The 25,983-nt window shown below is 32.2% G+C and overlaps 1 protein-coding gene across 1 annotated transcript in view; it reads left to right on the forward strand.

Moving 5' to 3' along the window:
• Window positions 1-25,983, forward strand: part of LOC114325838 (nuclear receptor subfamily 2 group E member 1) — a 64,903-nt gene that overhangs the window by 25,994 nt on the left and 12,926 nt on the right. The window contains exon 2 of the mRNA XM_028273970.2: window positions 11,867-12,100. Within this exon, the coding sequence (XP_028129771.1) occupies window positions 11,867-12,100 (234 nt within the window). The remainder of the gene's footprint in view (window positions 1-11,866; window positions 12,101-25,983) is intronic.

Genomic DNA, 25,983 nt, shown 5'->3' on the forward strand with positions numbered 1-25,983 from the left:
TAGTTAAATATTAATTAAGTGGCGATTTAATCGGACTCCTATTTTTTAAAATGGATTTTTCAGAAAATATTCACGAAAATCTGTAAGCATGTACACAACGTTTAGCAATAAAAATGAAGTATGAATAGTATAACAATTTTAACAATTTTTCTGCCTTTTTAAATCCTCCTCCTCTATTTGCTCTCCTTCGTAAGGATGTAGTGGCGTCATGTAAGTCGTTTGACTATTTCTGTCCAATTCTCTCTCTCCTGTACTTGTTTTGCTTCGGAGAATGAGTAACCAGTCATGTCCTTTATTTGGTCCGACCATCGTAATGGAGATCTTCCTCTGGATATTTTGCCCTCTACCTACGTTGCCTTCAACTATAATTCGTTCCATGCCTTTTTTTCTTCTAGTTATATGTCCAAAATATCTCAGTATATTTTGGTTCATAGTTGTGCCGAGTCTAGTTTTTATGTTAAGTTCGGCTAATATTGAATTATTTGTGCGATGTGCGGTCCATGGTATGGGCAACATTCTCCGGTAGACCCACATTTCAAATGCCATTATACGTTTTGAATCTGCTTTTTTGAAGTCTTTGAGGCTTAGGTGGCGATAGGAAATATTAACGCTCGAACAAGGCGTAATTTTGTGTTTTTTGTAATGTCAGTATTCTTCCATATTTTTGTGAGTTTGGCTGTGGCCGATCTGGCCATTATGATGCGCCTACGAATCTCGTCTTCGCATCATCCACTGTTAGTAATAACGGAGCCTAAGTAATTAAATTGTCTGACCACTTCGTAACCTGCCAAGTCTCTTTTCTCCGGTTGGGTGTTTCTGATTCTATCGATAATCATTACTTTGGTTTTCTGTATATTTATTTTCATTTCAAACCATATTCCGTACTCACCGTTCCTAGCCTATTCATAATTTCTTCCAGTTCTTCTGGTGAAGACGCCAATATAACAGTGTCATTAGCATAACGCAGGTTTTTTATTTTTCTTCCTTCTATCGTTGCTCCACCTTGCCATTCCTCAAAAACTTGACGCATAATGTGTTCACTATATATATTGAATAGAATGGGGGATATTATACATCCCTGCCGCACTCCACATTTTAATTTGGAGTTTTTCGAAACCACATTATTAACTCTTACATTAGCGGTGTTATTTACATAAAGTGCTTGTAATAGATAGATTAGATGTTCTGGCGTACCCATTTCTCTAAGTATATGCCACATTTTATCCCATTTTACGTTATCGAAGGCCTTGGAGTAGTCAACAAAGCACAAATATGTTTCTATGTTAATCTCTCGAGATTTTTCGATAATTTGACGAATATTAAGAATATGTTCTCTTGTTCCCCTACCTGGGACGAATCCGAATTTTTCTTGGGGAATTTGCGGTAAGAGAATGCATTTTAATCTTTCATTGATTATTATTGTTAGAAGTACTTTGCTCGTGTGAGATATCAACGCTATTGTACGGTAATTACTGCAATCTGTCGGAGAACCTTTTTTGTATATGGGAATAAACGTGAGTTTACCCCAGTCATTTGGCCACTTTCAGGTATTCCAGATCTCGTCATTGCAAATTCTAAGCATTACCTACTTCCGTCCCTAACTCTCCCTTTTCTTTGAGTATTTCAGCTGCTATTCCATCCTCTCCTTGTGCTTTTCTACATTTTAGTTTTTCTATTGCCAAACTCAATTTCTGATTTCAATATTTTAGGTTCTTTTTCATAACTTCTTTTCTCTGTATTACGGTCTGGGTCGTTGTTAGAGAATAGTATTTCACAATATTGTTTCCACACCTCTGCGATACCGTCTGGGTTTGTTATGATATTTCCACTATTATCTTTGATGATCTGTGCCTGTGGTCTGAATTATCTCGCTAGATATTTGACTTTTGAGAAAAGTTCTCTAGATTCTTGGCGGTCAGCATGTTCCTCTAGTTGTTCATATATGTTTTTTATATAATTATTTGGGTGAAGTCGAGTTCGCTTCGCTTCGTTCAGGTATATTTTAGAAGGGTACGAATTGGCTCCCGCATGAATGCGGGTAGGCTCTCATATAATCGCGGAAACATTAGACATTGTTGCCAAATCGTGTAATATTTATACTGCTTAGGAAATTTACATAGTGATATAGACTTTTTATAGGAAAATTATACTTTTAGACAAATACTTTTAGATTTTGTTTTAGTTCAACATTGACATATGTGGCAATTTTAACACAAATTATCGGTGTCGGCCGGTATGCACTCGACCGTTTTGCGCTCTTACCTAAAATCGGCCGGTTTGCGCTCTACACTCTAATACCCGAAAGTTAAGTTAGGACCGAAGGGTTAGGTCTTCCTCCTTTCCCATAGATATTTCTAGGAAGGTACCTGTTTCTAACAAAAATAGAAAATTTGAAAGAAGTGACAACGCTGGATGATATTTTCGACATGTTTAGGTAAAATAAATTTTGTCTATGGGAGCCAATTCGGACTCTACCTTTTTTAGTTCAGGTAAAATTCTTACCATTGGGAGCGAACTCGACCCCGTCCAATTATTTTTGTCCCTTCTGTACAACCGTTTTATAGTTGTATTTTTGGTGCTTATCTCTATTTCTTTTTGTATTGAATTTGACGTGCCGTGTCTAAGTTTTCGTCTTTCTTCTACAAGGTTGAGAGTTTCTTCAGTCATCCTTTTTAAATACTTTATTTTTTTCTGGTTCGGTCTTATTTCCTCTTACGCCCAAAAATTTAAACTCATGTACCTGGAAACCTGATATAACATCACAAATAGCTATATAATAATATATAATAGCTATATATAATAACTAATAGCTACAACTATACCATTTTTCTGTGACTAGAACAGAAACAGGTTACTACTTTTTCATATGTCTATACTAACCATTTATATTGTATACTTATCGTATATCTATAGTCTATACTTCTATACTAACCAATATATTTATGTCAGTGATATTATTGCACAAGCAACAGGAAATTGTACTTTTGGTTACTCTTATAAATAAGTAGGCAGTTCCTAATTCTTTTAACACTATCAACTTCCGTTTTGCCATTATGCTTAACAATGGCACTCAACACATTCCCCTGATTCTTTTATTATCAACGTAAATTATATAGGACACCCATTGAGAAAAGGCTAACTTAGCAGCACACGTTTTTGGATTGGCATATTTAATAATTAACAATATTATCGTTTTAGGTACAACGAATATAACTAATTTAAAATTTGCATCACAAATTTGTATTTAAATTTTTATATAATAAGCCAGCTCAATTTTTCATGGGATTTTTGGTAGTTTAGTCTGAATATATTTAACACTACAGGCCTTTATCAATACCGTTTTAATGATCTAGATTTCTATTACTTCCTTCTCTTCCTTACGTCTCCTTTTTTATACCTAATTGCTTTAGGTCAATTGCTAACAAAAATTTTAAATCTTTTTTAAGTTTACATATTCGCCATTATTGTAGTTTGTGTTCTTAATTCTAGATTAAGGAATCAATAAAATGAGCAAAGCCCCATCCCATACCGCTTTAATCAATATCTGGAGCAAAAACCTATTTGAGAATATGTATCCAAAAAGGAGCAGACCCTAGGAAACAAATCGAAAATAGGAAGTAGGAATAAACGCTTACGACAAAGGAGTAAACAAGCTAAAAATGCAGTAATTAAACAGAAACGGATATATCCCAAGTACTTACTTGCAAAATGCGAAAAGAAAATAAAAAATAGAGAACACATAATAACGAAGGAGGTCAAATCAGAAGAATAGGCCATATAAAAAAGCAATTCGAATCCCAAATCATAAATTTTGTCGCTGCATTGTCTTTGAGAAACAACACTTTCTTCTTCTGTATATAAGTCCATTTCTGACTGAGTTCTTGGTTCAGTTTGTCCAATAATGCACAATAATATTGGCTGTTGATAGTTTCACTAAAAGTATGTACATATTTACAATCTCAAAATACAGTGGCCATGATCTTGACTCTTTTCCACTTCGGAACAATTTTGCCATACATACGTCAAAATAATTGTCAAAGTTAATTTAAATTTGGAAATCTCTCCGAAAAATATTAATTTTTGGCGGATTATTTGATTTATACCGTTCTAATTTAGTTTGTTTAGTTTTGTTAAACTTTTCCTTATTTAGTTTACATTTTGAAAGTGTTCATAAGTTAAACGTTACTTGAAAACTCCTCTATGGAGTCATCTAGTGGAGGCGAACCGCCTGATATTGAGAATTCGATGGATAGTAGCTGTGATTTACAAGATTTAAATGGATTTCTACCCAACCAGCCTCAAAATAAGATAAGTAGTAGTATTAATCTTAACAATATTAATGAAAAACAAAATACTTTAGTAAACTCAGATCAACCAGAAAAAACCAGGCCTGTTTATTTATACGAAAAAATTGATTTAGGACCTTTTTACATTTTCATTGAAAACTCCAGTTTAAATTTTACAGGAAAATTAAACGCTGTTAAAATAGGCGAGATCCTATTTACGTTACATCCAGAAATTGACAATTATATAAAAAAAATTGACTCAATCGGACGCAACCGAGTTAGGGTCTCATTTAAAAATTATAGTAGCGCAAATGCTTTAGTTACTTCCAAATTCCTTATTCAAAAAAATCTGACCGCATACATTCCAAAATTTCAATTGTTTAAACTAGGTGTAGTAAGGGATATAGATTCAGATATATCGGAAGAATATCTTAAAAATAGAATAAAGGAATTTGATCACCATTGCAAATTCTCGGTTGAGTATGTGAAACGAATAACAAGAAAAATAGTAGCAGATGACAAAGTAATATTTAATCCAACAAAATCAGTTATTGTGTCTTTTAAATGCCAGAATATACCAAAGTATGTAGTAATTAATCATGTCTTACACACTGTTGAAAAATACCAGCAAAAGGTAATTATCTGTTACCACTGCTATAGGTATGGGCACATGAGTAAGCAGTGTAAAAGTAATCCTCGCTGTTTTAAGTGTCATGAATCTCACCTTTCCGATTCTTGTTCTTTATCATCGTTTAACAAAAAATGTCTATCCTGTGAAGGTGAACACTTCACTAATGAATGGGAGATATGCCCAGAATTTGATCGCCAAAAGAAAATAAAACATTATATGTCTGAAAACAGCTTATCTTTTAAGGAAACAATTAAACTCTTTCCTAAGATAACTTATGCATCTATAGCAGCCAATAATTCCTCAATAAATTCTCATCAAACTCCAAATTTGAATGCACCATCCTCTTCATATTCCTTTACTCAATTGTCCACGTCTCAAACATCTTCCAATCAGTTCGCTCTACCTTCAGTTTCAAATAGATATACAATAATAAAACCACCAAAATACAAACGACCTATCTCTTCCTCACCAGACCAAGTAACAATGGAACATCAAAAAATAATAAAGTTAAACCCCATGTCCAACAGACCTGGTGGTATTATCACCTCTTCTTCGTATCAATCTACATTTAATCCAGAACAAGGATCTAAAATACATGAACCATCAAAAGAATTAACAGAATTAATATCAAATATAGTTACAAGTATTATCTCTAATATAAATCACAAAAATTTTGAAATTCCAGAAAAATCAGTTCTAGTAAATTCAATTCAATCAGTTTTAAGTTCTCTCTTATATAATAATGAATAGATTGGTAATTTGTCAATGGAATTGTAGATCGGCTAACTCTAATAGAGAAAACCTTATCCACCTATTAGAAGACCAGAAAGTTGATATCGCATTATTATCAGAAACTAGATTTAAACCAGAAAAGTATTATAACTTTCACGGGTACAATATTGTCAGAGACGACCGCTTTTCAGTAACTGTTGGCGGTGGCTCAGCAATTTTAATAAATTCAAACCTATATTACGAGGAAGTCACCATGAAAGTAGATTTAATAAACGTCAATAAAGTAGCAATAAAAATAAAGTTTAAGTCATATACTGTCACATTTATATCTATGTATGTTCCCCCAGGAACAATGGAACAATTGTTACAACAATGGAACAATTTCATAACATCTATAGAAAGACCATTTATAATAGGAGGTGACCTTAATGCTCACCACATTGCCTGGGGCCTAGACAACCAAACAGATATGAAAGGTAAAATCTTGATGGACTGTATAGACGATAATAATTTAATATTCAAAAATGATGGCTCTCCTACTTTCTTTAGGAACTTCTCGAAATCGGCAATAGACCTGACCATTTGTACTCCTGACTTAAACCACCTGATCACTTGGAAAACACTTCAAGACCTATTTGGTTCAGACCATACACCTATAAGAGTAGAGTTAGAGGATCAACCAACTCATACATATAATCCATATTCACAAAAGTGGAATTTAAAGAATGCCGACTGGAAATTATATGAACAGTATTCGGAAGATGTATTCTCTCAATTTAAAGATATAAATTCTTATGAACAAATTTTGCACAATATAAATACAACTGCATCCTACTGCATCCCCAAATTTAAAATAAAAAAACCGACTTCCAGAGGAAAATACTGGTGGGATTTAGAATGTGAAGAAGCAGTCAGAAGAAGACAGGAAAGTTTTTGTATATTCAAAGAAAATCCAAACCATGAAAACCTACTTAAGTATAAAAAAGATGATGCACATGTCAAGAAGATCACTAAACAAACTAAAAGAAATAGCTGGAGAGATTATGTCGGATCCCTAAATAGGTCAGTCCCTATTAAAGATGTATGGTCAAAAGTTAACCGAATAAAAAATAGAAAAACAAAGAACAAAGTCCCTGTTATTCTGTCGGAAGCTTCGTGGATAGAAGAGTTCCATCAAAATATCACACCGCCGTCTGCAGAATTAGTAATTCCTGATTTACAACTAAATGCTCTGTACGACTATCCAGAACCAATCCGTTTCCTAGTCAAACCATTTTCTGCCACTGAACTAAACTTTGCGTTGAAGAAAAACTCAAATTCAGCACCAGGTGCCGATAATATCCATTACTCGATGCTATCAAATCTTTCAAGAATTGGTAAGGCTGCACTACTAAATATATATAATGAAATTTGGATGCGCCGCATAAAGATTCCTGACGATTGGCACGTTTACACTATTATCCCGGTTTTAAAACCAGGAAAATCATCAAAGAATTGGGATTCTTACCGTCCAATCGGTCTGGCTTCCTGTATACTAAAAACATATGAGAGACTTATTAAAAACCGTCTGGAATTTTGGCTAGAAAAGAACGACCTATTACCAAGAAGTCAGTTTGGTTTTAGAAAAGGTAAATCCACACAAGATAGCCTCTGCCACTTTTTAATAGACATTTATAGTTCCTTTACTTATAAGAAAGCAGTTAGTGCTTTGTTCTTAGATATAAAAGGGGCTTACGACAACGTTAATCTTCACATACTATACGCGAAAATGTTGGAAATAGGAATACCCGAGATAGTAACATGGAACATCATTAACTTATACATTAATCGAGCAGTTCACGTTAGATTAAATGGAGATCAATCTAACTCCCGATACACATCTTTGGGACTACCTCAGGGTAGCATCCTAAGTCCTATATTATATATACTGTATACTGCTGACTTAGAAACTAAACTTCCTCAACACATAAAAATCCTACAGTACGCTGATGATGTTGCGATATATGCAGAAAATAAGTCAATAGATAGATGTAATAACTACCTTAAATCGACATTGAATATTATAAAAAAATGGGCTACCGATAATAACTTAACAATATCAGAGAGTAAATCAACCATTGTTACCTTCACTAAAAAACGATATGTTCCTCAAAGCCATCTACAATTTGATAATACTAGTATTCCTTATAAAACTTCAATAAAATTTCTTGGCGTATTTTTAGACTCCAAATTAAATTGGAAAGAACACACAAATTACATATTACGAAGAATGGAAAATGCAATGAATATCATGAAGACTGTAAGTGTCAGTAACTGGGGAGCTGATCCAAACATATCAATATTACTATACAGAAATTTGATAAGATCAATCTTAGACTATGGATCTATTTTTTATGGCTCAGCATCAAACTCTGTACTCCAAAAAATCGAGAGGATCAAAAATAAGGCACTTAGGTTATGCACTGGTTATCTTCGTAGCACACCTATATTGGTCATGGAATGTGAGCTTAATGAACCTCCACTTTCATTACGCAGGGAATACCTAAGTGAGAAATTTATAGTTAAAACAGCGGTTAACGATAAACTGCTATTAAATAAAATTGTTCATTTAACCACCTCATACCTAACTCATTATTACTGGGAAAAAAAGAAACTGCTTTTAGTTGTGGAAAGCTTCCTCAACGTTTCTAATTCCATTGGCGACATACACCAAATTGAACAAAGCTCGTCTCGAAAGCTAAATTATGAAGATTATTTATCTCCAGTTAACTGTCATTTAAGTAATATTCGTGCGACAGACTTCCTTACTAAAATAGACCACCTTCAGTGTGTACAAAAAAACTGGGGGAGTTATCAGAAATTATATACGGATGGTTCAAAAATGGAAGGAAAAGTTGGATATGCTATATATTACCCACAAAAAAGTATAAAAATAAACAACAGATTACCTGATAAAATGACAATTTTCACAGCTGAACTCATTGCAATCAAAGAAGCATACAAAATATGTATTAATCAAAAAGAACTCAATTATGTTATATTTACAGACTGCCAAAGCATTGTAAAGACATTGAAATACAATGTACATAATTTTGCAGAAAATTATATCATCAGTGACATCATAGCAATGAACAGTGAAGCTTTGAAATCGGGCAAAAATATAATATTGTGTTGGATAAAAGCACACATTGGTATAAAAAACAACGAAATAGTAGATGATCTGGCTAAAAAAGCAACAACGAAGGAATCCACTCTGCATACTTATCAACTTCCTATGGGAGACATAATTTCTATTATGAGATCTATCAAACGGACGAAATGGCAGGAACAATACAATAATTCAGACAAAGGAAATTATTACAAAAAAATCCAGCCTACACTTCCCATCAAGACATGGTTTAATCAAGTTTCCAACAAAGGCTTTATCAAAACTATTTGTCGAATAAGAAGTAATCACTGTCTGACTCCAGTCTACAAAAGAGAAATAGGACTTGTAGATAATGATGAATGTTTATGTGGAGAGCTAGCTGATCTACAACATATGCTATTAGAATGTCCTTTACATTTTATTGAAATATCAAACTTTTTTGCCAATCTAGTTCAAATTAATGTACAATTTCCTTTTAATCTTATATACCTTTTACAATCAAACAATCTAGATGTTTATAAAATTTTGTACAACCATGTTAATTGTTTAAAATTAAAGCTCTGAGAAAAACAGAAAAAAAAATTAAAAAAAAAAAATAATAATTAAATAAAATAAAAAGTTACTAAGATCTAAACCTCCGCGAGGTTGAATCGGGTTTAGGTCTTAGCGCGATAAAAAAATATAAAAAAAAAAAAAAACTAAAAAAAAAAACTAAAAAAAAAATAAAAAAAAAAAATAAAAAAAAAAAAAAAAAAAATGTAATAAAAAAATGTTAAAAAATATAATAAAAAAAATAATAAAAAAAACAGAGTAAAAAAAACAGTAGTACTAATAGTTTTAAATTTAGATACTAAGCATATATTTTGTAAAAGAGAGAATTCAAAACACATTGACTGGCCAGTTGGTTGCTTAAACCAGTGCCAATAAAACATAAACACACACACGGAACAATTTTGCCGACTTCGGTCCACTACCGTGCGTTCATTTTGTACTATGGTGTGTAGTAGTGGACCTAAATTTCATCGGTTACCAATCGACGCCAAAAGTCCGATGGATTACGCTTCAAAAGGTGCTCTACGGAGAAGTGGTCACACAATCATGTTTTTGGTCAATGGTTAGCAAACCCATAGGCAGAATAATTTTTCATTTTCAAAACTTCGTTGAAAATATGACTAGGGCACCCTTTACTAATTATTCTCGTCGTATCTGCCAATTCACGCACCTTCATTTTACGTTCAGCTAGAACCATTTCATCCAGTTCGTGGTTCATCCAATGTAGATAATAGGCCATTACGAAATTCACGGAACCAAAATTTGGCAGTGCAGTCTGAAGGAGCATTAGTCCGGTAATATTTATGCAGCTTTTCTTTTGTGTCCTTCGGCTTCGCCGTTTTCTTTCTCAAATAATAATATTTAATGGGATATCGAAAATGGGTTTTCTCCATATACGCCTTTTTTCAAACTGTATACAGCTATCAAAATATATTATTGGCCGCATCACACAAAAATTTGACATGTATGCCTAAAAAAGGTTAGACTTTCTAAAAGTAATGTTTTTTTTTTGAGATCGCAGCGTCGTAATCGGCGAAGTAGGTTTCTTATCAGACCACAAGATAAAAAAAGAATGTGTGTGTACTTTGTACGCACGTAAAAAGTTATACTTTTACTACATATTATGTGATTTTTAAGACAATACCAAAAATTTAAAAAAATAAAAGAATAAAACGCACACAAACACATTGAAAAATGCCACAAAGAAAAAATGATTTCTGAACGATAATAATTGTTGGCAAAAATTTTAAATACGCATTTTCTGAAAAAAAAAATTATAACAAATATACTTACAATCATAAAATACATAAAAAAATAAAAAAATAAAAACTTGCATCGGGAATCGAACCCGTGAATTTCGGGACGCTTTGATTCGTAATCGAAGCCTGGACTCACTCGTCCAATTTCACATTATTTGTCATGTGGAAAAATAGGGTAACTGAACGTTTTACTGTTTGACAGTTGTTTTGTATATATTAAATTATGTAGTTTAAATTTTGTGGAAGAAAATATTAAAATATAACAAAACAGTAAGAAAACAATATATTAGATGAAGATTGGTAGAACTTTTGTTGGTAATCAAATTAAGTATGTAAATCAAAGCATTACATACCTACTAGATAAATAAATCTACGCCAAAAAATCATAATTTAAAAATAAAAATCGGACCTAATTTGGGATTTCTCTCTAAAATCCCCATTCTTGAGAAAATAAATGTACAGTAGAGCGTCGATTATCCGAACGTCGATCAACCGAACGACCGCTTATTCGAACTATCAACTCCCGCGTCCCGCACTCGAATACCGAGCAAGCGTTAGTAATTGACGCTTAAAATATCTTCAATTTTCTTCAATATTGTATCCAAAAATAAATATGTTGTTGCAAAGACTGCACTTTTTTGTTTAGTTGCTAGTTGTCATTATCAAGATATAAATAAATATGTAGGTATATAAATATGGCTTTTATTCACTTGTGGATAAATATGTATGACTATAAATATGTATCAATATATTGTAGTTCTATTATCCGAACAAATCGGTTTTCCGAACACCTATGTCCCTCAATTAGTTCGGATAATCGACGCTCTACTGTATTTCAACCTAATCCAAATGTATAATTACAATATGATTATAATTAAAACTACTTACCAAATTAGAATGAGTTTTCCTTGTCCAAAATAGTCCAAAAGTCCAAAAATATAGGTACATATATGAAAACTATTTAAAAAGGCAGTATAACTATTAACTAACTTTTGTTTGTTGTTTCTTTTCACACAAATTTTAAAACGCAACAACCATAAATAATCAAACTACAGCTGTACCACAGCCGCCATATTGAATAATTTTTGACATGTCATTTGAACATCCAATCAGAACAAAGTTATAATGCGCATGCGCCGGGATCATAGGTTTTAACATATAAAAATTCACCCTCATATCGCCGGTAAAGAAGTATAACTTCAAAAATTATTTACTTCATATTATTCACTAAGATTTAAAAATCTGTTTCTTGTTACAGGTAGGATTTTGGACATTCCTTGTAAGGTATGTGGTGATTTTTCCTCGGGTAAACATTACAACATATTCGCCTGTGACGGCTGTGCAGGATTCTTTAAGCGGTCCATAAGAAGAAACAGACAATATGTATGCAAAGCAAAAGAAGAAGGAAGCTGTATTATAGACAAAACACATCGAAATCAATGCAGAGCCTGTAGGTTGCAGAAATGCCAAGAAGCTGGCATGAATAAGGATGGTAAGATATTATAATTTATTATGTAGATATCTTTTCGTCAAGTTCTAGTTCCATGACGGTTCTCTATCGTTGGAAATCATATTAATTAATTCCCTATCGTAACTTTATGGACAGCAGCTCTGAATAAGTAGAAGTAGTCGATTTTCCGTACCATTGTTTCAGATTTTTCATCAGTGATGTTCTTCGTCCACCAGGACCACGTTTACTTTGGATCTTTCCCTGAATGATCTGATGTAAAAGTTCATATTCTTAGGGTGTCTCACAATATGCTCGAAGTATGCTTGCTTCTCTTTATTATATTGACCCGTTATGTTGTTTGGTTTAGCCGTCTAACAACCTCTTCATTTCTAGCTCTATCGGCCCAGCTTATTCTTAGTAGACGTGAGTATACAAACATCTCAAAGCCTTCCAAGCACAGCCTCACTTAGAATATACACTTCCACTCCATACACAGTCCCGGATTAGGAATCTCGAGGCCCTAGGCAACCCAAGCTAGGAGGCCCCTTAAGAAACTTTTGTCTTTTCCCTCTAAAACCTAGGATAACCCCTCCATCTCCGAGCGGTATACCTTTGATATATTAGTGGACATTTCGTAGACTTAAACTTAAATTTTTGTTTAGTTTTGTAAAACGTGTTGCTTGAAGAAATAAAACAAATAAATAGTCAAAAAACTGTTAATGGATATCATTTTGCTTAAATTAAAACAAAAATTATTCCCAGATATTTTAAATTTTAAAGCAATAATAAATTATTTTAGTTTTTTTTGTTATAGTTATCAATAAACGAACGATTCATTTTAAAGTACAATAATTTTTCTACTAATAAAAAAAGAAGGTTGTAGAAAAGTATAGTATTCTACTTGCATGTAATGGCTATTACTCACTCTGATGGAAAACCGCACTCGCCTTCGGCTCGTGTCGCAAACTTCATCATTGTGAGTAATACCCATCATTACATGCTTGTTGAATAATATACTATTATTTATTACGTAACTATGTAATAATAAATAATATTATGTATTAAATTTACTTTGAGTTTTCAAAGCCTTATAATTATTATAAAGCAACTTTTTTCATAGAAACAAAACTACTTAAATATCTTCAAATTCCAAATTTTTGGGCACATGATTCTCAATAGCCATAATTGAGGGAAATGGTTTCCTTTTTTGAAAATGACCGTTCGCCTGTTGCATTTGTAATCATTAGCATAAGAAAAATCTTAAAAGCTACTTACAAATTTGGAAACTTCGATTCGAATTTGTTCTCATAAATAACCCAAAAAGACTATGAACCAGGAATAAATTATTTTCACTACAAGTCCTGAAGATGCACTATAAAATATTTGAACTGCAGTAATTCATCTTAGATTTCAGGTTTAATATCATCAAAATAGTTTTCATGTAGTTTTGAAGCACACCTCTTTATTTGAGTATCACTCAGTTTTGAAAAAACACACAAAATATCAAATACTGAGTTCACTGACTCGTACGCTGCAAACTGACGACTCAACTCAATAATTAGCTTATCCAAAATTGGTAGATTCGTTTCAACCTGTAACTTTTCTCCACCCTGTAGAAAAACTTCATTGGAATTAGCGTCACCAAAATATAGTTTTCTTGCTTGTTTTATTTACCCTCGTTGGAATATTCAGAATATTGTAGATCGCAGGCTTTCTGCTCGTAGTAAGCAAAATTATCTCTTTGGTACTTTCAGAACTCCAAAAGTGAATTTAGAAGCTGAATTGCAGTTCAAAGTTCAATCTCTTCTCTCTATAATGATTTACTGAGAGCGTTGATGAGTTTTAAAATTGTTACCCAAAACTCATTCATTATGAATGTTTCTGTTTTGGCATTTCTTTTAACAAACACAGCCTCATGAACTGTTTTAGCTTTCTGATTAGGGTCTTCAGCAATAATATGAAGAATAGATTTGAAGGCGTTGTAACCTTTAGACAAAACTCTTGTTGCATCAGTCCTTGCAGTCCATCTAGTGCTGCTTGTTCTTTTAATGACAAGGTTTAGATCCTGGCGAATGGGATCGCTTAGTGGAGTTTCATTTCAGCATTTGATCGTAGCTTCCCAGCGGTGGGTAGAGGCTGAAAAAAAGTTGTACACGAACTGAACAAATCCAAAATAAGATATTGCTCTAACGCAACTTTTAGCAGCACTTACTCCAACTAAAGCGGATGTGTGGCACAATAAATATGTAAATTGCAAGTTTGTTAATCTTAGAAAAATGAGCCTGGAGACCATTGTATTTGCCTGACATGTAGCGAAAGGCATGAGTAATGAAAGAGAGTGTAGCGAGGGGGTGCTGACTCATTTGTTGCTCTTGCTCTTACTACTTTTCTAAGAAACCGTGCAGACTTACAGGTAGTACCTACTGTTCCTTCTACCAAACGGCATTCATTAGCGACTTATTCTCACAACATAGGCATTATGTGAACAAAAGTATGAATTGTACTTAATGTAATTTTATACGTCCACCATTACTTTTATGGTATTGCGCGATATTTGAATTTTTCCGAGGCTCCTAGAGAACTGCCTACTTTGCCTAATGGTTAATCCGGCATGGAAGAGATATAGCAATATTTCATACGAACGCGAAGGTGAATACTAAGAACGTGGCTGCAAAATATGTTTCTCATTTTCACAAAGGTAGCTCGGGATTGTTCTATTCGGCTTTTAATTTCTCCGGTTGGATCCCAGCTCTTATTAATATTACTCCCGAGATACACGAGTTTCTCTACTTTGTCTAGTGTGGCATCTACGACTTTCGAACCGTCATTCTCTATATAATCTTATTTTGTATCATATATTTAGTTTCTTTAACGTTGAGTTGTAATCCATACTGATCACAGGTTTGTTTTATTTGATTCATTAGACTTTGAGGTTATTCTCCGCAATTAGCCAGCACTAAGGTATCATCAGCATACCTAATATTGTCCACGGTTACTCTTTTCACAATAATACCTTCTGTTGTCTCCATTAAGACTTCCTTAAATATTTCTTCTGAATATAAGTTAAAGAGTACAGGCGATAGTATACAGGCTTGTCTCACTCTTCTTTTTATATTTATTTCTTCCGTCAGTTCTTTTTCAACTTTTATTCTTGCTACTTGATGCCAGTATAGATTTGTAATTTTTCGTATATCTTTATCATCCAATCAAGCTGATTTCAATACTTCTAGCATTTCTTTATGTCGGACCTTGTCAAAAGCCTTGTCTAAATCGATTACACCGATGTATACATTTTGATTTATATCTCTGCATCTCTGTATTAGTACTTGGGTACTGAATAAGGCTTCTCTTGTACCCAAGCAACTCCTAAATCCGAATTGAGTATAGCTAATTCTCTATCGTATGTATATTCTGCTACGTACTCATATTTCATAACGTGAAAGACATTCAAAAGACCACACAGTGCTTAATTAGATATACAGTGATGAGCGCACTAAGAACCGGCAAAATAACGCAAAAGACGGAAAACATAATACGATGTGAAATAAAATGAGATGAAACTAGTAGAGCTGGGAAATTATCAATAGAAACCTATAACTTTAGATTATATTGATAGTTTTTCACCTTTAGACGTATCGGAGCAGTTTGGGAACTGCCACTATGACCGGAGAATTTTACAAAATTCTCCTGTACTCCGACACGTTTAAAGGTGGGAAACTAGCAAAATGTAATGTAAATTTATAGGTTTTTATTGATAATTTCCCACTTCTACTAGGTTCATCTCTGTTTATTTCACAAAGTATATGTTTTCCGTCGTTTTCGTTATTTTGCCGGTTATTAGCGTATAATGCAGTGATGACTGCACTCATTACCAGCAAAATAACGCAAAATATGGAAAATATAATACGTTGTGATTTGTGACATAAAAAGAGATAAAAGTAGTAGAGGTGGGAAATTAGCAATAGTAACCTATACATTTACATTATATTGATAGTTTCCCACCTTTAGACGTATAGAAGTCAAACTGTCAAAATTGTCCTGTGACAATGGCAGTTGTCAAACTCCTCCTATACGTCTAAAGGTGGAAAATTATCAGTAGTAATTGCACAAGACCTCTAAAATTATTGAATTTTTCCCGAGTGACACTTTGACAGTTTAAGGCGAGTGAAATTATGTCAAAGTGTCACGAGGGCAAAAATTCTATATTAATTTTAGAGATCGAGTGCAATTTGTTGCGATTATTTCATGAATAAAACTGTTCAACACCAAAATTTTATTGTAATTTATTTATGTAAGTACAAATTAGTACAATTAAACACACAGTTGTTATAAATATTAATTTGACGGTTGAAAGTCATCACTTTTATAATTTTTAAAACATTAATTGTCATTAATGTCACTGAATGTATTTTTTTGTAGCAACGAAGGGCATCTGACGTAATATACTTGACGACGGGAAATTATCAAAAATTATCGGGTATAATATCACAAGAGAGTGAGAATAAATTGAAAATAATGCGACAGTTTTTCGAAAATTTGTTGTCTGGCAATAGACACGAGAGCCCGCAGGGCTCGAGTGGCTATTGCCCAATGACAACAAATTTGAGTAAAAATGAAGCATTATTTTCTTATTTATTCTTACTGTCGTGTGATATTCGTAAGATTATTTTTTAATGCGTATATTATGGATATTTTCTTAAATGTGACAGTTGTCAAAACTAGGAAACTGGTAGCCATTAAACAGAAACAATCTACTTAAAAAATTCTATCGGTAATTTTCTACAGTAGATAATTCTCAGTATAATTTTAATCTGATTGGACAGAATTAAACACGTGATCAAATATCTTACTATACGATTGGAAGTTAAAATCATTAAAAATAATCGATTTAATTTAGATTTATGTAGCTTTCTATTGGTCAGAATCTCCTAGGAATGAAATAATCAATATAATGTAGGTTTTTTATTGATAATTTTCCACCTCTACTAGTTTCATCTCTATTTATTTCACAACGTATTATGTTTTCCGTCTTTTGCGATATTTTGCCGGTTATTAGCGCAATAATCACCGTAGATTAACATATCTTTGGGTTCAATTTTTTTGTCGTTTCTTTTTCCTTTTGTACCGCATTACTTACAAATTTACACTGATATTTTATTTGTTTAATAAAACAAAAAATAATTCTTATATATTGCCCTAAAAGATCAACCCTTTCAATGCTGTTCACACAAATCAATATTCGCTACTACGTTGGTACATAGTCAGCAATTAATAATGCATCAAGTCAGTGACGTCATAACACTACCTTCCCAAATAACTTCATTGCAACTGTTAGTGACTTCGTCATACAATCAAACCCTTCGGAACACAAGAAGCTCTTATATCCCTTGTTTATTTTAACGATTTTCCACTACTTAAATTTAAATGACTTCAAAATTAAGTGGCACTCATAAGTCGTCGCGAAAGTAGACTTCTTAAGGAGCAACAATTTCTTGTTAGGGTAAGAACAGAAACAAAGACTGCACGAAGGTATGAAAGTAAAATCAAAACGTTGTAGCCAATTCTTAATCTCTATTGACAAAATGTATGGTAGTTTTTAAGTGTGCATGTTAAAATGCTACAAATAAAATTGCAAAAAAATCTTATACCATTGGATTTGAAACTGAATTAATATTAGTCCAGAAAGCCACTGCGCATCCGCTAAGAAAAATATTCTGATTCGAATTTTTTGCACAATCTTACTCAAAAAGGACTCCTTTTAACAAATTTGCAGGTTGCCAGGACCAAAAGGTGGTCAAAAATGTTTTAAACTTTTTTTTTCCTAAAATTATTTTTTTTGCATGGAAAAAAGTTTTTTTTGGTTTTTGGATCATTCCAAACAGAAAAGGTCTTTAGTGACTTTTCTCTAAAAATGATAGTTTTTGACAAATAAGCGATTAAAAATTGAAAAATTGCGAAATCGGCCATTTTTAACCCTCAAAAACTATAAGAAAAACTGAAAATTTGAATGTTGCCAAGGTAGGTAGATATTCTTTAAACATCGATTGATGAAATCACGAAGAGTTTTTTGCAATACAATGTTCAAAACTCCTTTGTTTTTTAATTGCTAATCAAGAGTGCGCGACACTATTTTCCACCGTTGCATGTGTATACAGTATGGTGCAAATGAAAGGAATAAATTCGTTTTTCGTAAACCGGCTGCTTTAAGGAAAAATCTCGAAACAGGTCGATTTTTATTTTTAAGTTATGATATTGTGGCATATATGGTATACTAATGACGTCATCCATTTGAACGTGATAACCTAATCGATGATTGTTTTAAATGAGAATAGGGGTCGTGTGCTAGCTCATTTGAAAGGATCTTCAATTCTCTATTTAGTAATATAAACATTTACATAATTATTTATACAGGGTGTCCAAAAAATTTTATTAAATTAAATTATTTGACAAAAAAAAGAAGAATGTAATTAATTTATTTAATTCAAAATACATTTTACTGCTTTCAAAAATCAGAAAACAAAGTTAATTTCACAAATAAACATTGCTTTTCGCTTAAATTAAATGTTCAAACTTCTAAGAGGCAGGTGGCTGGCGGGAGCTGGCTTGAACACTGAATTTAATCGAAAAGCAATGTTTATTTGTGAAATAAACATTTTTAGTTTTCCGGTAACAGTAATAGTTATTTATGTACCAAGTCAGTAAAGTGAGTTTTTATCGAACGAGTCTGATATTATAAGCAGAGCGAGCGGTAGCGAGCGAGGCGAATAACAGACGAGTTCGATAAAGAGTCTTTACTGACGTGGTGCATACAAAATTTTATCGCCAATCATAAAAAACATTAACACTTTCTTAATACTTACTTAATTACATCCTTCTAATGACAAAAGAGTGTGTGTACTTTGTACGCACGTAAGAAGTTATACTTATATTATTATGATTTCAACGAAATAAATATATTTTAGACAATTTAATTGTATTTTTATTTAAATTACTAATTTTCTTAAAATAGTATCTACCAAAAAATAAAAGTATCGTTAATAGTTACGTCACTGTTTATGAACTAGCTGTATATCCTTGCGCAGTTGCTTTTCTCTTGATGAATCGTAGACAAACTAAATAAATATATTTACTAATAAATTATCAATAAATATCTATCACCGTCCTATATATAATTGAATTACCAAAAACACAATTTCACACTTTATTTGCATTAGTATTTAACTAACTTAAAAGATTTAAGAATTTTATAAATTTTAGACGTAATAAATGTATGACAATGACAGTAATGACAGAATGCCTTTGCATTATGGGCGGTTTCGATGTTTAATCGATAGTTGTTGTCAATATTGAATACCTAATTACTAATTTTGTAAAGTTTTGATTTATTTTGTATGAATATAATTGCAAAATAATACAGAATTTCACTTTTTGACATAAATTTAATTAATAATAACGTAAATTTTTTACAATACTTTTATTAATTAAAGTAAATAAATTTTAAGTTCACACAAATAAATAATCGATTACTGCCATTGACCACTTACATTCAATCTTGGTTAATTTGATTAATCGCGGCAGGTAAAGTAAAATTCTTCTTACAGTACAATAAAGTGTTACTTTACTGCCGCAAATGAGAGCAAATGAGTACAATAATGAATGACTTTAGTGACGGTTGGCGATAAAATGTATTTTGAATTAAATAAATTACATACATTCTTTTTTTTTTCAAATAATTTAATTAAAAACTTTTTTTGGACACCCTGTATAAATAATTATGTAAATCTTTATATTACTGAATATAGAATTGAAGAACCTTTCAAATGAGCTAGCACACGACCCCTATTCTTATTTAAAAAAATCATCGATTACGTCATCACGTCCAGATTGATGACGTCACTAGTATACCACATATGCCACAATATCATAACTTAAAAATAAAAATCGACATGTTTCGGGATTTTTCCTTAAAGTCGCAGTTTTACGAAAAAACGAATTTATTCCTTTCATTTGCACCATACTGTATACACATGCAACGGTGGAAAATAGTGTCGCGCACGCTTGATTATCATTTAAAAAACAAAGGAGTTTTTGAATATTTTATTGCAAAAAACTCTTCGGGATTTCATCAATCGATGTTTAAAAAATATCTGCATACCTTGGCAACATTCAAATTTTCAGTTTTTCACATAGTTTTTGAGGGTTAAAAATGGCCGATTTCGCAATTTTTCAATTTTTAATCGCTTATATGTCAAAAACTATCATAGAGAAAAGTCACTAAAGACCTTTTCTGTTTGGAATTATCCAAAAAACCTAAAAAAACTTTTTTCCATGCAAAAAGAATAATTTTAGGAAAAAAACAAAAAAAAAACGTTTAAAAAATTTTTGACTACCTTTTGGTCCTGGCAACATGCAAATTTGTTAAAAGGAGTCCTTTTTGAGTAAGATTGTGGAAAAAATCCGAATCAGAATATTTTTCCTAGCGGATGCGCAGTGGCTTTCTGGACTATATTAATCGTAGATAATTCTCTTTATAACTTTTTAATTCTTGCCATTGCTATTGTATTTTTTTATCTTTGCTAAATATGTATGTTCTCTATTATATATTTTCTTCTTTTTGTATAGACATGACTCTGTCTGTTTTTCAAAGTGCCTCTAGTAAGTTGTCCTTCTCTCGTTTTCGTAGTCTCTTCGATTGATCGTTTTCCTATTGGGGAATGGTTTCTCGCCGTCTTTATTTACTACTCTATTTGTTGTCACTAAGCTTATACGATCGTTCCATTCTAATCTTCTTTTTCTTACCTAGTCCTTGATATTCTCCACTTTCCATCTCCTCCGTACATCTGTACTTATCGCTTTGTCCCGTAGTGTCTTACTGTCGATTTTTCTAAGAATTTTCATCTCTGCTGTTTCTAGTATTCTTTTTGTTCTCTATGTATTGGGTCGTGTTTCTGCCGCGTATGTCAATATTGGTCTTATGATTACTTTTTAAATTCTGTCTTTCTCATTGTTTTCCGATGTTTTTATTTCTCCATATTGTTTCATTCAGGCTTTTTACGGCTTTGTTTGCTCTATTCACTTGATATTTCACTTCTAGTTCGATGATTGCTTCGCTAGATAGTGTGATGCCTAGATATTCAAACTGTAGGTGCACGGTACCCATTAATTTTATCCTACTAAGTTCCAAACCTTTCCTCCATTGTTCCAGCATGTGCTCTAAATGTATCTTAGTATTTCTCCCTTAACACTTTATCAACAGCATACATTAAACAACAAAGAATTTTATCTTGTAATTTTCCTAATCTCTTATCCAATATTATTCAGAATAAATAAGCACTTAGCCATTCAACTCTGCAACAATCTCACTTTCACGTGAAATATCTCAGTTCCTCCCACACAACTTGGCTACACCTACATCGCCTAGGCAGTCTGAATTAGATGTTTGAGATTACCATCTGGTTTTCCTAACAGATATGGACAAGCTTTGTGTCTCTGCCGTTTTTACTACCCAATTAGTTTGGGTCTGCTATACCATCTACTCTACAATCTACTGTACTATAATTTTATACCATCTAACAATGACTAATCTGGTGATAAATCGTAAGAATATTGTTGATGGAAAGGGATACTAAGCAGACTGTATCGTTGACATCGTATATGTACTTAGAATATCCAGTTCAGTTGGGCAGAGATAACCAGACATGTGAGCTCCCACGTCACATAGCGTCAATATTCCACACAATCTGGGCAGCGTTTGGTAAATTAAACTATGTATTTAAATCAGGATACTATTTAAATACGCATTAACGAACACACATCAGAAGAGTTCGAAATTAAAAGAGCAGTGCGACAGAGGTGTGTATTGTCACCACTACTATTCAATGCATACTCTGAAGAAGTTATGAAAAGAGCTCTTGAGGGAGAAACAGCACGAATAAAGGTAAATTGAACGCCAATTAACAACATTAGATATGCGGACGATACTATCATAATAGCAGACAACCTTAAAGAATAAAAACTAATGAACAAGATAGTTGAGAATGGAGAAGAATATGGATTATCAATAAACATCAAGAAAACTAAATTTATGAGGATATCAAAAACCCAAAATAATGATGAAAGCCTGACAATTAAAGGTAAAACTTTAGAACAAGTAGAAAACTACAACTATTTTGGCACAATAATTAATCACACAAACGATTACTCCAAAGAAATCAAAGTTCAAATAGAGAAAACAAGAACAAACTTCAAGAAAATGAGAAAGATACTTTGTGCAAGAGAACTGAAATTAGACTTGTAGGCCAATCAAGTTAGGTTTTTACTTGACATAACGGAAAAGACGAGGTGTGACAGTTGAAGTGTGTAGTACGAGATATTACAAAAAGACTACCGTCTTGGGATTCCTCAATTTTTTAGTGGAACAGTTTTTAAATAAACAATCAAAACGTCAAACTTAGTTTTTAGCTCATAACTTAAAAACTTGTTTATTTAGAGATTTGACGTCTACAGGTAGCTTTTTCAGAAAAAAAAGATACATCGAATGAGATAAGCTAAATGAAAATCGGTTAATAAACAAAAAAGTTATTGCAAAACGGACGACAAAATCGCTGTTTTTGAATATTGTTAATAACAATTTTATTGTTTATTAAAATGTATTGTTTATTAAAATACGTTTAAATATACCTAAACTTGAGGGCATTATGGTGTGTAAATGGTGTGCAAAAAATGGTCCAGATCTGTTTAATAGTTTTTGCAAAATTGCTGCTTAAGCGGCTTAAAATACAAAACTTCTAAAAAATTTTTAGGTCCTACGACCCTTGGGGTCTGAGATGGTCCCCTTTTTTGAAAAACTCACTGTTACGGTAATTATCAACACTAAGAGCTGAAATTAACCAATCTTTTATAAGAAAAGTCAATGTTTTCAACAAAGTTTTTAGCAAGAAAAAATGTTAAAAATTGTTTAAATAGGAGTGTTATAAATAAAGAGTATTTTGCGTTCCGACTAAAGTAAAAAATAGCGGGCGTAGTCGACTGACTGAATCGTGGGCACGGCTGGCGAGCGCCAGCAACCCCTAAAATTACGTTATACTGACCAAAAAAATCAACTTCAAGTTGAATGACAAATTTTGGTTATTTCTTATGTTTTCGAGGTCACTGAATCCGAATATGGAGTATATTTTTTTTCTAGAATTAGTGGAACATGTTCAAAAATCAAATTTTTTGCAAAAATGCGAAAAATAAATTTGGATGATTTTTCAATTTTACCTCGCTGTATTTTTGGTCGCTGTAAATATTTCCTTTTAAAAATTTTACTGTGTCATCTTTGAGGCATTTAGATAACAATGAGATTTGTCCAAATGATTAAACACATTAAAAGAGAAGTTGTTAATTTTTAAACATTTTGTCGTCAGATTTCGTTAGTTTCATGTTTACTTAAAAAAGTTGAGTGACAAACTTTTTAGTTTATAATTTTAACCAACACAGCAATAAAATATGATTCATTAAGAAGTTTTCCAAAGAAAAATTAATTCAAAATATGCTTTAGTAAAAATGTTATGTGACTTTATAGACGAGCGGCACACTCCAAAAAAGCTTATTTCTCGAGATACTGACCACGGTGTGCTTGTGGTGAATGGCTAATTTTAGTCATACTTTTTATTTTTGATGGTACTGAAAACGAAAATTAGGGTTGTTTTGAATTTTGCGTGGGGGAACATTGTCAAAATCGCAATTTAACCCTAAAAATAAAAAAAAAATCACGTTTTTTTGCGAAGTCGCTACAACTCAGTTCCATTTTTATATTTTTTTCTGAAATTTTTATAGTATATGTTTCTCACCTTTCTGAAGTACAAGGAACAAAATGTTTTATAGAAAAAAAAATGGTGTAACTTTTAATTTTAAGAAAAACGTGATTTTATTCTTTTTTTTTATTTTTAGGGCAAAGTTGCGATTTTGACAATGTTTCCCCATCTAAAATTCAAAATAATTTCATTTTCGTTTTCAGCACCATCAAAAACATAAAGTAAGACCAAAATTAGCCATTTACCATACCGTGGTTAGTATCTCGAGAAATGAGCGTTTTTTTGGGGGAGTGCCACTCGTCTATAAGGTCGCGTAACTTTTTTCCTGTTGCATATTTTGTCTTGAAATTTTCCAGAAAACTTCTTCATGGCCTATGTTTTAATGCTGCGTTGATTAAAATTATAAACTAAACAGTTTGTCACCTAAATTTTATAAGTAAACATGAAACTAATGAAATCTCACAAAAATTGTTTAAACAATTTTCCGACCGCGGGACCTCTTGGTGCCCCTGGATTTGTTATAAGCAACTTTTCTTTTTAGTAAGTTTGTGCAAAAAATACGAATCGGAATAATTAACCTAACGGGGTCGACGATACAGCCTGGACTACACACGGATTCAAAATAGAGCGCCCGGAAAAATGGCCTATACCTATTTTTTTACCAAGTTTACTATTTTTTTTTTATCTATGGTACCACATTAAAATAATAACATTTATCTTATTTTCATTGCAAAATTATCCAAAGAAAAAACAGCTAATGGGATGTATAAAACTTTTTTGAAGTGGCCTTTTTATTGTTATTTTTAAATTCATTTATTTAAAATATAATTCTACTAAATAAATATGCAACAGAATAATATTCATAAAATTAAAGTTTCTACCAAAATATATATAATAAATATTAAGCTTCAAATCCGGTATACTGTCAATGTTAAAAACGAGCTGCAACGGTCTAGCGAATGGTAGTGTGCGAATTTCTGCTCATTCGGCTACGCCCACTATTTTTTACTTTAGTCGGAACGCAAAATACTCTTTGTTTACAACACACCTGTTTAAACAATTTTTAATATTTTTTCTTGCTAAAAACTTTGTTAAAAACATTGACATTTCTTATAAAAGATTGGTTAATTTTAGCTCTTAGTGTTGTTAATTAACGTAACAGTGATTTTTTGAAAAAAGGGGACCATCTCAGACCCCAAGGGTCGTAGGACCTAAAAATTTTTTTTAGAAGTTGTGTATTTTAATCAGCTTTCCGTATTTTTATTGCCATTTAATTTGATCTAATTTCTACGAAATTATTGTAATTGTTTATAAGCTTAAAAACTGCTATTTATTAACAAATCATTTTGTGTACGTACATGTAATTTTTTTTTACTTTTTTTTTCATAGGCTATTAGTATAAGTCTTAGCAATGGAAATGAGTCCCGGATTATTGAGATACATTCAGCTAAATTAACTGGACCAGCCTCAGAAATTAGATCGTTTTTCAAAAAATTTTATAAACAAATTCAATTTTGCAAAAACCGTTTAACAGATCTGGACCATTTTTTGCACACCATTCACACACCATAATGTGCTCAAGTTTAGGTATATTGAAACCTATTTTAATAAACAATAAAATTGTTATTAACAATATTCAAAAACAGCGATTTTGTCGTCCGTTTTGCAGTAACTTTTTTGTTTATGAACCGATTTTCATGTAGCTTATCTCATTCGATGTATTCTTTTTTCTGAAAAAGTTACCTGTGGACGTCAAATCTCTAAATAAACAAGTTTTTAAGTTATGAGCACAAAACTAAGTTTGACGTTTTGATTGTCTATTTAAAAATTGTTCCAATAAAAAATTGATGAATCCCAAGATGTTAGTCTTTTTGTAATATCTCATACTACACATTTCAACTGTCAAACCTCGTCTTTTCCCTTATGTCGAAAAACGGCTTATTTTTTACTAACTTGATTGATCTACTGAGAGTTAGGCTGGCAAGGTGCTATATTTTCTCGACTCTGATTTACGGGATAGAAGCATGGACACTTAACTCATCGCCTACTAAAAAATTGGAAGCATTTGAACTGTGGGGGTATAGAAGAATCCTGAAGATATCATGGACCGAACATATAACAAACAAT

The sequence above is a fragment of the Diabrotica virgifera genome, chromosome 4, assembly GCF_917563875.1.
Source record: "Diabrotica virgifera virgifera chromosome 4, PGI_DIABVI_V3a".
Classification (NCBI taxonomy): Eukaryota; Metazoa; Arthropoda; class Insecta; order Coleoptera; family Chrysomelidae; genus Diabrotica; species Diabrotica virgifera.